The following is a 15,885-nucleotide window of genomic DNA, read 5'->3' as shown; positions in this document are numbered from 1 at the left end:
TCAACCTCTCTGGCATGCAGTGAAGATGAAATCTGGGATGCTGAGAAATGTATGTGCAGGAGGTCATGTGTCCCAGAAGTCTGAGGCAAGCTCCTACCGACGTCTGAGAATGGCCTTGTATATAACTGATGATCTACTATGGCTTAGAATCTTTCCAGGGGAAACAAACACCTCATATGCCCATCAGTAACAGATATTACTGCCTTACAAGGACAGTTTTCAAATCCTGAAGACTTCAGTTCCAACATAAAGGGTGGACCAATACTGGGTGAAGTCTCAGAGAAAAACAGGGTTTTATTTTAAAAAAAGAAATGAAACACGATGTACAAAGCAATCCTAAACTATCATCTGTGGCACTACAACTATTTACAAAAAACAGGAAGGGATTAGAGAGTAAGCAAGAGGCTTGGATACTGCCAAAGTTCTGACTCAGCCACAGGCAGTGAGAAGGAACTGAAGGATGGGTAGGGTTGTCCCACCATTTATGCTCTCGGGCGGGAGTCACAAAGGCATTCAGAGTGCAGGTGTGGGTCCTAACAGACAGTGCTGGGCAAAAATACCCAAACTCGAGTGCATGGGGTGACTGCACACCAACAGGGAAAGATATATGAGCAAGCACTGAATGACTTCCCTACATATCTACGTAAGGATTAGTAATTATGTTCCCAATGCTTCCTCGAAGGATCCAAGAGGAACCAGAGGCTGTGACATGGAGAGAGACAGCCATGGGTTGTTAGAGGGGCTTCACATTTTCCATCTGGTCCTGCTGTGCATGGAGTGGCATTTGTTAAACCCGCTGAGAAAAGGGGAAGCGGCTTAGAAGAAAGACATTGGCAAAAGGTGTGGCACAGGGCTAGTCTGAATTCTGAGAAGCTGCAAGGAGGGCTGTGCAGCAAGTACTAGCAGATGGCTAAGGCCACAGGAAGTCACTGATAATAGCTAGATGCAAGGTGGATTCTGCTGAGGAAATTTGCCTCCAGTACCTCTCCCACGCCACGCTGTGTGAAGAGGTACAGACTGAAGAATACGGCACTATGTAGAGGGGATTCCACAAGCTGACAGAACGTGACAAAAATGCTCATGATGAGATGAGAGAGGGAAAAAGAAGTTAGCACAAACTACAGCTCTATTGCAGAGAAAGGAGGAGTGAGGGAAAGACATCAAACAGGTTCTTGCAGGGATGTACTGTATTGGTGCCACCAGAAAAGCAATGTGTGTATATGCCTGCCTCTGAGCCGAAGTGGGCAAAGCCACTCAGTTCATTTGTCTTGTATTGTATCCGTTCATCTACTCAAACACAATATGCAATTTCCACCCCATTTCCAAAAGAATTTGTGCATTTAATTTTGAGTATTTATTCCCACAATCCACAGAGAAATTTACTGAAAAAGTGTGTCAAACTTGTGCAGCTGAACACTGGCACGTGACCATAGCTTCCTTCCTGTTCTGTATTAACCTTTTGGTCATACTGCTAGGCCAATGCTGAGCGGTTTTGAAAAAGCCACCCTAAAAGAAAAAAAGTGAACGTGTTGGAAACAGATGTCATTCTACATCTCTCTCTTATTTCTACTCCCCGTTAAATCACTGAGTATCTCCTTACCCCATCCCATGTGCACACAGGTACAAAACACGTACACAATTTATTAGGGCGGCAAAGATTTGGTCACCAAACAATTTATTCGGACTCTGGTTTTCAATACAGATATACAAATGACAAAATTTAAAATAGCTTAAAAAGGCAAAAACTTGGAATCAAGATTTATAAATAGTATTTATAAATTCCTTCTAATTATCATCACAGTGGAAAAAACTGTTTGGTAGGAGAAAAAGCTGCTGTAACCTTATGACTTTAAAAAGATACCCCACACAAATTAATTTCACAGCAAGAAACCGAAAAACATGTCACCCAATAATCTAATTTGTAGTTTTACATTTGATATTCCCTCTTTTTAAAATACCTTATAAAAATAAAATGCCTTCTCTGTCAATTTTGTCATCACTTGGTTATAGCTGATTTTTTCCAGTGATTGAATGCAACTAAAATTAGCACTTAGCAATGAACACCAGCTTATACAAATAATTATACCTCAACATTTCCATGCTCTAGTACCATTGCTGATATCAGTGCAGCTCTGGAATAGAGAGCCTGGTTATGTTTCCACTGAAGTCAAGGGCAAAACTCCCATAAACTTCCACAAGAGTAAGCTAGGGGTCACTGTATTACTGCTATGATACAGCCAGCAGAGGAACTCTACATATTTTGTAGAGCGCCCCCCCCCCCAATGGTCTTTTTCATTTTAAACTCTGAGCAATTAGAAGTTGGATATATTGAACAAATACAAAACCCAGCCATCAAGAGATTGATTTAAATTGTAGGAAAGGGCGTTAAGATCTCCTGTGGTCGAATCCAAGCTCCGACACCGACAATCTGCCTCTGGCTAAGGTGATAAGCCTCTGTCTCAATTTCCCCATCTGTAAGATGGGTTAATACTTCATTTTCATACTTACCTACCTCAAAGGATTGTTCTGAAGACTGATGTTTGTACAACATTTTGAGGATGAAAAGCAATTGCAAATATTTCTACTTTCTATGAAGGTAATATGTTTAAATGTAGGTAACAAGTTTAAATGTAGGTCAAATTTTAGCCATTCATACTTTGGCAGTGTTTCTGACATATATAAATAGACTGTGAATGATGAGTTAAAATACTTTTAGTAACAACAAAAGTTAAATACACACTTGCCAATCTCAAATTTAAAAACAGTTTTTTAGTACTACATTTACAAAAGCTTAGAGGTTCAAGGCTCAATCAAACACTGACAGAACTAAATCAGAATCCTTTGCTGCTACGGAATACCAACTGGCTGGGTTATAGAATCTGTCTGAATGAGATATTTTTTACCATTAATTGTAAACGATAATGTAATTCCATATATTTCTGATTATGGACTATTTTTTGCTTCTGTGTTTATATTCATTATGTTTGCAAGTACAACAGATTATACACACACACACCAGTGAATTTAATTGATAGAATAAATCGCCATGTAAAGAAACATTAAACTCCTTCCATAGCTCAGGAGAAGGAAATCCAGGAGTCCCCCGCACTTGAAATGAAGTTCAATGCAACCATCCAGGTGCATGAGTCACAAACAGGAGTAACTGTGATTGTGATAGCTGTGATAGCAGTCTGGTACTTAAAATTTGTTAGAAGGTGCACTTGTGCATTTGTTACACAGTATGGCTCTGATCCAGCAAAGCACTTAACCGCATGCTCAATTAAGCATGAGAGAGTAGCCTGGTATCACTAGAAATATTTAAACAGGCAAAACTCTTATCTAAAATGATCATAAGAGGGAAATAACTAATTTGAATACTGCTTTGGTATCGCCAGTCATTACTCTGGAAATGGCCTTTTGCAGTCCTATTATAACCCCAATGAGAAATCTGATTTCCACTTTCACCACAGATGACACCCTAAGAGGCCTTAGTTTCCTCTAAGCATTTCAGTACAAAATAATAGGCCCGGAGTAGAGAAAACAACTGAACTTCTCTGTGAGCAATATAGGAAATACTGCTATATTGCAACCCTTTCTACAATTCTCTGATCACAGTAAAGAACACACTCAATGAAGGGGGAGGAGGGAGTCAATGAGTCAAATCAGTATTTAAGGTTTGGCATTTGGAGTAAGTTACAGTACAACTATAACGGCAGCAAAATAATCTTGGATTTTAAAATACTTTGACATTAGCAAGAGATTCTCTCCATCACCCACCATTGGCACTGACTAATGGAAAGAAAAAATACATTTAAATAACCAGCTTTATAATTTACAGCTTAAAGGAACATGGGAAGTGTATTTTAACACCTAACTTTTTCCAGCTCTATAATATTGTAATATGTCACCAGGTAACAAATATTCTATTCTACCATAAAATATCAGCAATCACTCCCAGCTTTTAACACATTATACCAGTACAGAAATAAAGCTAAAACCAAAGCTTACCAAAAAGCATAAGTATAAACTTCATACAGTTCACTTTTTGTTTGAAAACATATCCTACTAGTTATCAATCTAGAAGAAAAAAGAGGCCTACACTGCTGGTTAGACTGCAAGCAACAAGGTGCCACAATACAGAGCTTCAGTGAGGGAGCCCATCACACTCCATGATGCTTTAATCTCTCCTGAACAAGAGATTAAAGAGCACAGACCCAAACTTCAGTTTCATTCCCTCATCAGAAACAAGTATTGGATACAAATGAGAAAGACAATACTACATAAATCACTTTACTCAACACTGTACAACTTAAGGGAAAATAGACTTGTGAAGAACAACAACCCTTTTCCCTGTGCAGAACACTGCACCATTGTATGTCTGAAAAATTGTTATATTGCACTAAAACAACCCAGTCTGCGAACGTAACATACATTCATCGATGCCCACATCCATGATCAAAAAATCCTACAAACATATGTTGAAAAGGCAGACAGATTTTCTAAAACCTTTATGGTCTATGATCAATAGAAATGTTTCTTTGTAAAATTCCAATGGAATTTTTTTTTATAATTCACATAACCACCATTCCCAGGGATCATTTCCAGAAGTCACATTACATAGTTATGCCAGTTCACAAAGTGACTAGAAATCAACCATAAATAAATGTGTACCTGACTAGTTTGTCTTTGGCCAAGCTGAGTGAAGTGTGAAAAGTTATCACGATTGATTCTGAAGGTTTAAGTTACATTCTGAAAATCTTTGAACTTTAATAACGTAGAACTTGATCTTCCAAGGTGCTGCATACCTTCAGCTCTGATTGAAATCAAAAGGAACTAGGGGCAGTTAGCACCTCGTAAGAAGCACTCAATACCTTGCAGGATCAATCGCCTAGATATTAACAACATAATTTAAAAATCATGCCTAGAAAATAAACTGTGTCCTTGAAACTTAAAATAAAGACTTGCACAAAAAGCAACATTTTTAATCCAGCCAAAATTTTACTGTAAAAACTTTCTTCCCTTGGTTTTGTGCAAAAGGTTTTAGTAGTTGCTAGGGTATGCTATGATTTAATAAGCTTTTCCTTTCCATCTCAGGGTGCTGGAGGCTGGTACAAAGCCTTCACTGGAGTTCAATAGCTTGTTCTCTTGTTTCTTTTATCATGATTCATTCAAATGGAAAGTTGTTAAGTCTGCAGTTCGAACTGATAGGTGCTTGTTTTCCATTGGTTGATATCTGCATTGAGCATGGTGCGCTCTGTGAAAGTAACATGTCCTTCTGCATCAATGAGAATGACTGTGTTAGTCCTGAAAGAAAATAAGGGAAGAAAAAAATTTTAAACTTCATTTTTGTCTAACCATTTGCACAATAATACTTTAATCTAAATTTTTCCATTAATTTCACTTGACCACAATAGCACCACATAGAAATAGGTCTGAAAAACGCCAATAAAAACTCAGATTTGAAGAAGGACTAACTTGGGTTCCCCACACCCCATTCCACTGAATCAAATTCTGTACTATCTTTCTTCACTGCTGCACTTAAGGCAACAACCACACAAAGCTTCAGGCTGATGGACAAGGAGAACAATATATAGCAGAGAAGACTAATGATAAGCTTTTTAATTGCTGAATATGTTCAAGTCAGTTCTAGCTTGAAAATAAATTTTACCTGGCAGCATTTAGTTGGCATGAATATCATCAGACACACACATCCTTGCTGATTATTTATATCAACTTACTTCTGCATTCTTCCTTTTTGTATCAAATGCCCATACAAATCTCCTCAGCCTTATTGCTCACCCGTCCAGAATACCACTAATCACCACCTGAGGACACAGACGCAAGGTCATACAAAGAACCTCTCTGTTTCTCTTCTGAGGAGCACAGTCTCTCCAAAGAGCAATTTCTGAACATTGAGATGCAAGTCTGCTCTCACCCAGATGTAAAACTGCTGTGTGTAACTCCACTGACTTCAGTGCAACTTCTGATTTACACAGCAAAAAAATCAGGCTTCGCGTGGGAAGGTATGAGACCTTGCAGTCCACCTTAGCCTTGATTACCAGCTCTAATTAGTACAGCCATAAATCACAGATGTGCAGGGACACCTATGTACTAGTCAGCTGTCCCTTATTTCAAACCCAAGTTGACCTCTGTTTTACATGAATTGCATTTTCACACAGGCAATTTAGTCTACCGATTCACTCAAAGGATTGGCAGTCCACACTTCTGAGTTCCATGCCTAATGCTACCACTAATTTTGTGGTGTTGGTCAAATCACTTCTGCTCACCCAGCTGCAAAATGGGTACAACTGCCTGAATGGGATGTTGTGAGGCCTAATGTTTATGAAGAGCTTGGAGATTGCTAGATGAGACCACCTGTACAGTATTAATCAGAACTGAAGTCCTAAATAAAGAAACAGCAATGGTGAAAAATAGGTTAGACTAGTTCTGCTTACATATCGTTACATGTTTGCCACACTCTTCCTACTCTGTCTTATATTGGGGATTTATTCCACTTTGACTCCCACATTCAGAACCATTAATTGTGAATGGCGTGACTCCATGTGTTCTCTCCTAAGGCTAGTGATGTGTTGAGATACTGCAATGGTCATGCACTTTGTCAGCAGCAACGTCTCAACATATGTGAATAGTAATTCCAACGAAGATGAAAAATGTATCTGATATTTTCACGGAAGACAACTCTGAGTGTCTGGGATAATTAAGTCAGCAAGTTTGAGGATTTAAGTTGCCTTATGCTGAGAGTTGGGAAATACTAGACCTGGCATGGTGAACTAAAGCAACTAATGTATTGGGAATAGGTTAAAACTACGTCTCAATATTTAGTCCATAAATATCCAATGCCATTTCTCCTTTCCCTAAAATTGGCAGAGTACAACCAGTGAAACACAAACACAAGTATTTCCCTTCATGTATTCCTTCAGGACTTTAGTACCCAGTAAATAAATAAACAGGTCATGTTTCTGCATGTGTTTTATTACACATCAAAGCAGTACTCTGCATTTTGCAATGGCTTCTCAGTCAGTTCTCTCCAAATCTGTTTAAAAGTTCTGACGTTATTCTTTAAAACCCCCTAGGAAATTAGGACCAGCCATTTCAGAGACTACCTCTCACTCATTTATCCACCAAGACAGCTACAGCAATGGAAATGACATAGCTGACTGAGTCAGTTATTGCGGGGACGCCAGTTTATTCTCCCTGGCAGACCCATATCTGAGGAATTCTCTGCCTCCAGGTATTGGCAGAGCCATAACCTTCACGTTAGGGTGCAAGATATATATTGTGCAAACCTTCTCATAACAATAACTGATTCTCAATGTTTACTCCTTTCTTCCTGGAGGGAGAAAGTGAGAATACCTCACTTAAGAAAGCGAGCACAAATTAAGAGAAGATGGAGGAGACCAAGATTCAGCTGATCATAATAATTCTTAATCTGAATATGGCACCTAGCTATTATATATAGTGAGTTAACTACAATAAATCCCTAATATAGCTACAATATACATTTTTCTTTTAGAATCAAGTCTATTTCTGCACTTAGGTAGAAGAGACATAAAAAGGTTTATATTTTTCCATACAGGGTTATGTTTTCTTCACGTTTGGAATCAGAAGTTGAAGTGGGTCAGTATAATGTACTAATACTTTCTGATGTTCAATATAACTCATCACTTGCTAGCAGATCTGTCACTTTGCTAATATGCTGGCTCCTGGAGATAAGCAGAGCAGCAGTAGGCAAAGCTGAGATAAGTAGAGCAGGGTAAAATCTTTCAGGTCAGTATTTTACTCGCCAAAAAATGGAGTTCTGGGTTGACTGAAATTACTCGCAAATTCAGGCTGAATTCAGCAATTGTTTTCAGCTGAAAGTATATAATTTTTTCCCCCCCAAAAGAGAGTCAAAATGCTTCGTTTTGACATTTTCAAAATGAATATTTTGACTTCGTTTTGAAACTATGTTTCTTTTCCAAATTTAGCTAGATTTAAACAAAAAATGGTAAAAATACCCAAAATTAAATTAAAACCAAAAATGAATTATTTTGTTGGTTAAATGACTCATTTAAGCAAGAAACGTCCCAAAAAATTCTGTTTTGGGTCCATCTGAAACGAGTCCCCCCCAGTTTTTTTTTGGTTAAGCCACCAAACTGAAAAAAGAAAAATCAAATATTCGCTCAGTTCTAATGATAAGCCCAGCTGAATGGCTACGACACAAAACTGAATAACCATTGTCAGTTTCCTTTTGCAGCCAACTCCATGTATATAATATTTGCTGCAGAAGGAAACTGAAAAATCCTACATCAGTTTCCCTTTATAATCTGTCACATATAGCTGGCAAAAAGGCAAACTAAATGTTAAAATAAAGGTACAATGGGGGATGGAGGGAAAACAAAGGAAAAGGGGAGAATGAAAAAAGCAAGGAAAAAATAAAATGGAGCTCAAAAATAGAAAAAAAGGATGTGGGAATGAGCAGTGACTACATACTAGATAGATGGGTGCTCCAAAAATGCAACAGACCCCTCTAGTGGTGGTATAATTCCTTCTTTTCCCTGCTATATTCAACTGTGGCATAGGATACGCAAAATACTCCAGCTCATTCTAGAAGGGGAGCCAAAGCCTGGATTTGGTAACCTTAGGAGATTTCAGGTTTCACCTGGTTTCCTGAGGATTGATGAATAGAGGAAGAAAGAGGCAACTGAGAGGCTGCTGCATGCAGTAATTTTGCTGTGGACTACAATGTCAAGTAAAGCATTTTCATGTACTTAGAAGAAGCTGTTGCAGTAACTTGTTCGTGTGTGTGTGTTGTGAGAGGGACAGTGTGATTTTTTGACTCAATGAACTTTTTAAAAATATAAAAAAACTTTCTGAAGCTGAGGTTCTCAACAGGAAGAGGTGGGATAGCAAAAAAACCACACATTTTTGAAAGGGTAAAGTTACTTAACTTTAAGGAAGTTATAGCTAGCATCATTAGTAACTGTTTGACAAATTGTAAAGCAGGTACTGATGGGCATTTCAAGCAATGTCTAAGACACAAAGCTAGGAATAAAAAAAGATCAGAATAGAAGAAGATAATATATGGATTACAAGTGATTAAACTTATGCATAGATATTAAATTCACTGAACAAACCCATTTTATGGTCTAGCATGTTAAATTTTATGGCAGCATTTGACTTTAGATATATGTCTTGATACAATAGTTGTCTATTTTGCCTTGAAGTATTTATTTTACCTTGTTCCATATCCCGGGCAACGAACACACACAGCTGCATATTCGGTCAATACAAGTTGCACGTGTTCCTTTCCTTGATCCTCCATTGCGGGATCTGGTAGCTGACTGAAATATAAATAGCACTATTTCTTGCCCAGTATTAACACAAAACAAACCCTCCTACCCTTACTAACTATAATCAACACACAGCTTGATAATGGTAAAAAAGAAAAGGCAAAATGTCAAAATCAAATGTGATTTTTTGAAAACAAACATGAAAAGAAGGGACCAAAGATAAAAAGGTTTGTCAGCTGTTGCCAAGAGAAAATTTCTCAAGGACTTGACCTTTCATTTCATCAGCTTTCTATTAAATATTTTAATGATTTTTGACAGTCTTTCTCCTTTCATTGCTATTCCTTCCTTTCTGTATTTGTAGTGTCTCTTGAAATAAAAGAATACCACTTTTATGGTCAAGTAACTTAAAATACAAAGTGTAAAAAACAAGTATTATTCAAAATGGACTCATGGGGATTTCTTTTGTTTTGGACAGAAACCAGTCTGCAACTTCCAAGAGACATTTGGAGGAACTGGAAAATTATATTGCACAATGCTTAATAAATTTCCAAAGTAAACAAGTCTGCCATGGTAAAGCCGTATTGCAATGGTAAAATGGTATTGAGATTTGCAAACTGTAATTAATGAAACCTCAACACCCTACAGAGAAAGAATCCAAGATCAGAGAGTCCATAGCAGAGCTAAGAATAATACCCAGATTTCCTGCCTTCCACTCCTAACACTAGATCGTGGTCCCCAAATGTGGAAAAAAAATATAACTCATGATGTCAATGACTGACAAATCAAATTGAAATTTGTAAAGACAAATTTAAAACTATTTTCTGCACCCTATGCCTGCTTCTCTGGTTCTCTGCCTCTTCCATCTCCATCACTACTCAAGTTTCTGCCTCCCACCATAGGCCAGCTTGTGTCAGTGTCTACCAAAATAAGACGAAGTTCAGCAGCCAGTTAGGCACTCAGCGTGACAAAGAAGAGAGTGGAAGGAGACTGACTGATTCAGTCCTGTTTTTCTAGAGTTCTTCCTGCTCCACAAAGAGATGATACAGTTTGACATGACTTTAGTTACTGCTATTGAAGCCCAGGGTCCCAGATCATGCTAGTTTTCTTTGGGGGAAATATACCGAGTCAGACTGTTTACACAAGTGAGGGGAGAGGGAATCACTAAAAACATATAACGCATAATACCAACAGGGGAAGAGATCCTGAGGTGGGTTTGTTATGGGAATTAAATCTCATTCAATAAACCTATTAGATAGCTCACAGAATTAATGCTTATGAAGTGCCAAATATTTCATATGAAAGATATCTTTAGTTCTTAATTCCCATTGGGTGCTTTGAAAAAAATCTCAGCCATTTATTTTAAAATTTTGAACTTTAAAGTTACCTTTAAGACACTCCCCCCTTTTGGAACCAAAGTGATACTCTTGATGTCTATTAGCACAAATGCAAGATCTTGGGTGCATGTGCATTTGAGTTGTGCAGTACCCTACAGGTTGGCTGTCTTACTGTTAAATGAACAGTACAGCACAGCAAGTTTTTTGAAGCACATCAGTGTTTTTCATTTGTAATATCGAGTGCATAGTAAAAATAGCGGAACAGATGCACAACTTAACACTCAGTTCAGTTTTCAAAAGCCCTCATCTTGTCATGAGAAATGTTTCACTTCTTCTGAAGCTTTGAAAATACCACACAAACATACTTAAGTTTTGTTTTAAACCAGATTAAGTTGACAAAAGACAGGGAACTTCAAGTCTTCATTCAAGGAAATGCACATGCTATTCAAGTGGAGGTAGGTGTTTATGTAAGATAACTGCTATGGTCCTATCGAAGGGCTTGGACTAGTGTTTTATGCAAACTCACATACTGTACCTATGGACCAAAATCAGGCTGTATTTACTACATATATGTGTCAAGAGAGGCAGCTAAACAGTGTCACTACTGACTCCTGTCCTGAGCCATCCCAAATCTGTGGCTCGAGCTAGGGCAACATCTGGGGTTAGGAGTTATGGTAAGCATGTTTTAGTTTATCATGATTTATCCTTCCTATATCTTGCATGCTCTACTCCTGCCCTGGCAGGAGTAATCTTTAAGGAGTAAGGTATGATAAGTCAGAACACAGATCCACACTAATGCTGCTTTTGCAGTGATAGTGTCTTGTAGGTCTGTATCTGCCTTCAACACACACAAAATCAGATCAGTAGGGCTGGAATTTGTTCCAAGGGGGAAGGGAAGTATATTATTTTACCTTTACTTGACTTTGGTTAATATAAGATGAAGCTTTAGCATTACTTTAACGCAGTTTTTGTAGGTGAGTTTTAAAATGTTTGTACTTCATGTTAAGTAAAATGTGCGTTTGTACTTACGGGTCTTGATTATTCAGCACTTTAATGAGCTCCTGTACAAGGTCTTCTTTGGCAAGGTCCTGACTTTGCTTGATCACCTCTGTGAAAAGCTGCTTTCCATACTGAAGTTTCTTCCATGGAGTATCCAGCAGAGAATTACTCAATCCATAGATTCCTGAATATTGAAATTAATAAATAATCATAAAAACTTGGGGGCAGGTGAAAAAATGTTTGTATTAAGCATTTCTGTGGGGTGAAAAAGTTAACACATATGCAACACAGCCAAAAATATAACATTGCCTCATCCTTCAGGGTTTGAAGGAGAAAATAAATCAAGCCTTGTCAGCAAAACTCATCATAGGCCTTTTGTCATCTTTTCTCAGGAAAATTTGCTTATCTTTAGCACTTACTCCATTCCCACCTACCCTTCCACCATTTCTGCCTCCAATACCGTAGAAGGTATTAACCCATATGGGAAAGAGAAACGTAGTATTCTAATTTAAAAAAAAAAATCAGTTAATATAAAGTCTCATTTCCAGATGCTTAACTCTTCATAAAAAAACTATTTCTCTTTGTTTTGGAACACAACATTTTAGTCTGGCAGTTTTCCTGAAAAAAAGCTATGGATCATCACACTAAAGGTACTAAATATTAACTGAATCACAGGATTTTGCCACAGCTATTAATGAAATGTAGGTTGAGATGTGAAATCAGGTGTAATTTCAAGAAAAGATTTTTCCAGGAGGAAGACATTGTAATGGAAGTATTATTATACTGTATAACCTAAAATTGAAAGAAAAACAAAAACAAAACCACGCCTCATAATTGTGACACTGCAGTTACTTCACAAAAATAAAAACCAACAATACTTCCAGCTTTGAACTCCATCAAATAAATGGTACAAGGAATCATTAACAAGAGGCTATATGTTAACAGTTTTAGATTTTAGAAGTCTCATGCATTCAGAGAACAATCCCTATGGATCACTTCCAGCAGCATTCCATCTATATAGCTGCTAGTATATTTTCAGGAGAACAGAACCTTAGAAAGGATTTTCTGGTGATTTACAGTTGTCTCATACAGATTTCATCATTTTTAATCTCATTCAAATGATTCCCTAGCTAATCTTTATAATTAGATATGCTATAAAACGTATGTCCTGATACTAGGCAAGAGATTAGAGCTCTCCTAGCACACATTAGGGTATGGTTATGTATTCCACAGTGTTAAAATGAAGTGATTTTATTTGTTTCTCAGTTTTATACTAATCCTCATCTGCAGCAATTACTGTAAACCTCTGGTTTGGTAATTTATGGCAAGGTATCTTTCGAATTACTTAGTGCATTTTGCAATCTCGTCTATCCAGTTTATTCCTTTTAATCACATAATTCACTTTTCTCTCTGATGTGACTCTTGACTAATTCTGCACTCATTGATGACAGCAGGGAAATTTCTCCTCAATCGTGCCCTACATTTCCTGGCAACAATCCAAGAGAATAAGCACTGGCTGAACAATGTAAAGATCCTCCAAAACTCAGTTCTCCCTTAGGAGGCCACATCTACCGAGAATGAACTCTCTGTTGATATGTGGAGATCAGGAATAGCTCTGCTACATTCTGCAGATACCTGGTTTTTATAATGCAATTATTTTTTAAACCGCAACATGAAAGAAAGTTGCTAGTCTTTCCGAACAGTATTAACACACACACAAAAGACAGTCTATTAAAATGTCGAGTCCCCACTTTTGTTACTGGCTAGGTTACCCCAGATTCTGAAGCGGTTTAATCAAAGAAATGGAAGAGATTATATATACATTTTACCCATGCTATCATCCTGGCTTGTTTTCTTTCTACACGCTAACGTTTCCCTGTCAACAGCTGCCACTGTGACAGTCATGCTTTCATCTGGACGAGCATGCCAGAGATTGGCACAGAGGGATTACACAGAATACAACAAAGCAGTCACTGGAGACCATGCATATCACTACACATAATATCCATGTGCTCCAGGATTAAGACCCCCAGTTCTCTCCCCAAACAGTGCCACTGTCACCCTGCCTGACTGTTTTTATTATGATTAGCGATTACATTTTGTGCTCCTGAAAGCAGGGGCTTGACGCATAGCGAAGACAGGCACTGCAGAAGCTTTTCCAAATCCTGGCCTGCAACAGTTTTGTTAATCTGGTTCTGGGTTCCTCTAGTGCAAAACAGGCCAAACATTCTGAAATGTGTCAAACTAGATGGTGGTCGTGCAGCGTGAAAGATACATGGGCAAGCAGATTGCCAGCAAATTTGTTTGCACAAATCTTTATTTCAAAGATTTGGGAATTATCAGCCCTTTTGTTGCTGTTCAAGAGGATGTGTTTTAAAGGAGTTATGTTATAAATCCCTTTTTAACTATTTGCTTACAGAGAGTATCTCATTAACCTCGTGAAAGGCAAAATAAAGATGCCATCAGCATTAAACAAAACACAGAGCAAACTGTTCTTAAAAGCTACATTGTTCAGAATGGTTATTTTTGACCATTCAAAAAAAAATTCAGTCTTTTGGTGTTGGAATTTTGGATTCATATTTTGTAATGTTTACTCATACAAGGATGAGTACATGTTCTGTCAGCAAATTTAAGGATTCAAATAAAAAGAAGTGTTATTTATTACGTAATTGTGACAACATACGCCAAATTGCCCCCAAAAAAGCATGGGGGGGATAAATGTGAGAATTAGCAGTCAGAGAATAAATTTTGAAGGTACTATACTAAAGGGGGGATTTTTCAGAAGTGCTCTGCATTTTCCTAACATGCTGTTACTTAGTACTTGTAGTGCCTAGAAGTCCTAGTCATGACCTAGGGCCACATTGTGCTAGGCACTGTACAAACACAGAACAAAAAGACAGTCCCTGCACCAAAGAGTTTACAATCTAATTATAAAACAAACAGATGGAGACAGACAGGCCAAGTGGGGAGTACAAAGAAACAATGAGACAATATTGTTCAGCATGATGTTCAGCAGTGGTCTCAGCACACCAGCAGCCTAATCATTGTCAAGTTTTTTTTGTAGTCATCATGACACAGAAGAGGTTTAGGGGATAATGATTTTGTAGATATTTATGGGGCACTCATTCCTCCCAAATGCAAGTAGCAGCTTGTTCGAAATTTGACAAGTAGGTCAATTGTAGGCATGGGTCAACATCTTGATAGTAAGTGACAGATGATAGCCGATGTCAATAGGAGAAACTCTGCTTCCAGTTATGTTAGTGGGAGTATTACCATTGATTTCTGTGAGAAGTCAAAGCTGAGCGCTTTTGAAAATATCACCTGTAGAGACATAGGCCTCAGTTCTGCAGTGATATTAGCATGGGGATAACCCCATGGACTGCAGTGGGGCTTCACCTGCATGGAAACAATTGTAGGACTGGGCCATACCATGAACTTATTAACTAACACTTCATTTATGAGTTTTCACAAAAAAGGATTTAAAATAAAAATGTTAAAAAACACAGAATGTGCCATAAAATTAAAAAATTCAATTACTTAAATATGTCTTATCCTCTCGGATTTTTCCTCTTTAATAACTAAAAACTTAGAGCAAATAAATACACATTTCACTTTTTTAAACAGGGCAACAATAATATTCACAACTTTATAAAATAAACCCACCAGCATTTAGGAAGATAGGTTCTGATTCTCCTTTGTTTCCATAGTAGCAAATTACATCTCCGTTGATAGTGCTAAAAAAACAAAAAAAACAAAAACTTTTTCTCCTTGTGAAGTGACAACTCATATCTTTGATTAAGTTCTAATTTCCTGCAACCTTCAACACAGCAAGACATTTTACCTATTACCACTATCTGGCTATACAGCTCAGAGATCAGATGATTAGTTATAATCATGCTCCTTCCCTTTACAATCACAGGTGAAATACTTGTATTAATCTCACTTTTAAATATCATTGTAAAAAAGCTAATAAAAACTACAAAAATACTGCAAAGGATGCTTTGCAACTTGGCTTAGTGAGGGGTGTGTGTGTGTGTGTGTGTGTGTTTTCTAAATCAGTGGTTCTCATCCAGGGGGTATGCATACCCCTGGGGGTACTCGAAGGTCTTCCACGGGGTACATCAACTCATCTAGATATTTGCCTAGTTTTACAACAGGTTACATAAAAAGCACTAAAGGTCAGTACAAACTAAAATTTCATACAATGACTTGTTTATACTGCTCTGTATACTATACATTTCAGTGTAAGTACAATATTT

The 15,885-nt window shown here is 37.6% G+C and overlaps 1 protein-coding gene and 1 long non-coding RNA gene across 2 annotated transcripts in view; one reads left to right on the top strand and one right to left on the bottom strand.

Annotated features, from left to right (window-relative positions):
• The window catches only part of LOC311531627, a 31,458-nt gene extending 21,396 nt beyond the window's left edge, over positions 1–10,062 (top strand). The window contains exon 3 of the long non-coding RNA XR_014714253.1: positions 9,769–10,062. This is a non-coding gene — a long non-coding RNA (uncharacterized lncRNA). The remainder of the gene's footprint in view (positions 1–9,768) is intronic.
• TANGO2 (transport and golgi organization 2 homolog) overlaps positions 1,792–15,885 on the bottom strand; it is an 89,030-nt gene continuing 74,936 nt past the window's right edge. The window contains exons 6-9 of the mRNA XM_084649162.1: positions 15,290–15,360; positions 11,657–11,810; positions 9,240–9,344; positions 1,792–5,304 (exon numbers count right to left, since the gene is read on the bottom strand). Coding sequence (XP_084505288.1) covers positions 5,184–5,304; positions 9,240–9,344; positions 11,657–11,810; positions 15,290–15,360 — 451 coding nt within the window. The 3' untranslated portion in view covers positions 1,792–5,183. The remainder of the gene's footprint in view (positions 5,305–9,239; positions 9,345–11,656; positions 11,811–15,289; positions 15,361–15,885) is intronic.

This window comes from Lepidochelys olivacea (assembly GCF_965140295.1).
Source record: "Lepidochelys olivacea isolate rLepOli2 genome assembly, chromosome: 15".
Taxonomy (NCBI): Eukaryota; Metazoa; Chordata; order Testudines; family Cheloniidae; genus Lepidochelys; species Lepidochelys olivacea.
This window is presented reverse-complemented; position numbering and strand designations above follow the sequence as displayed.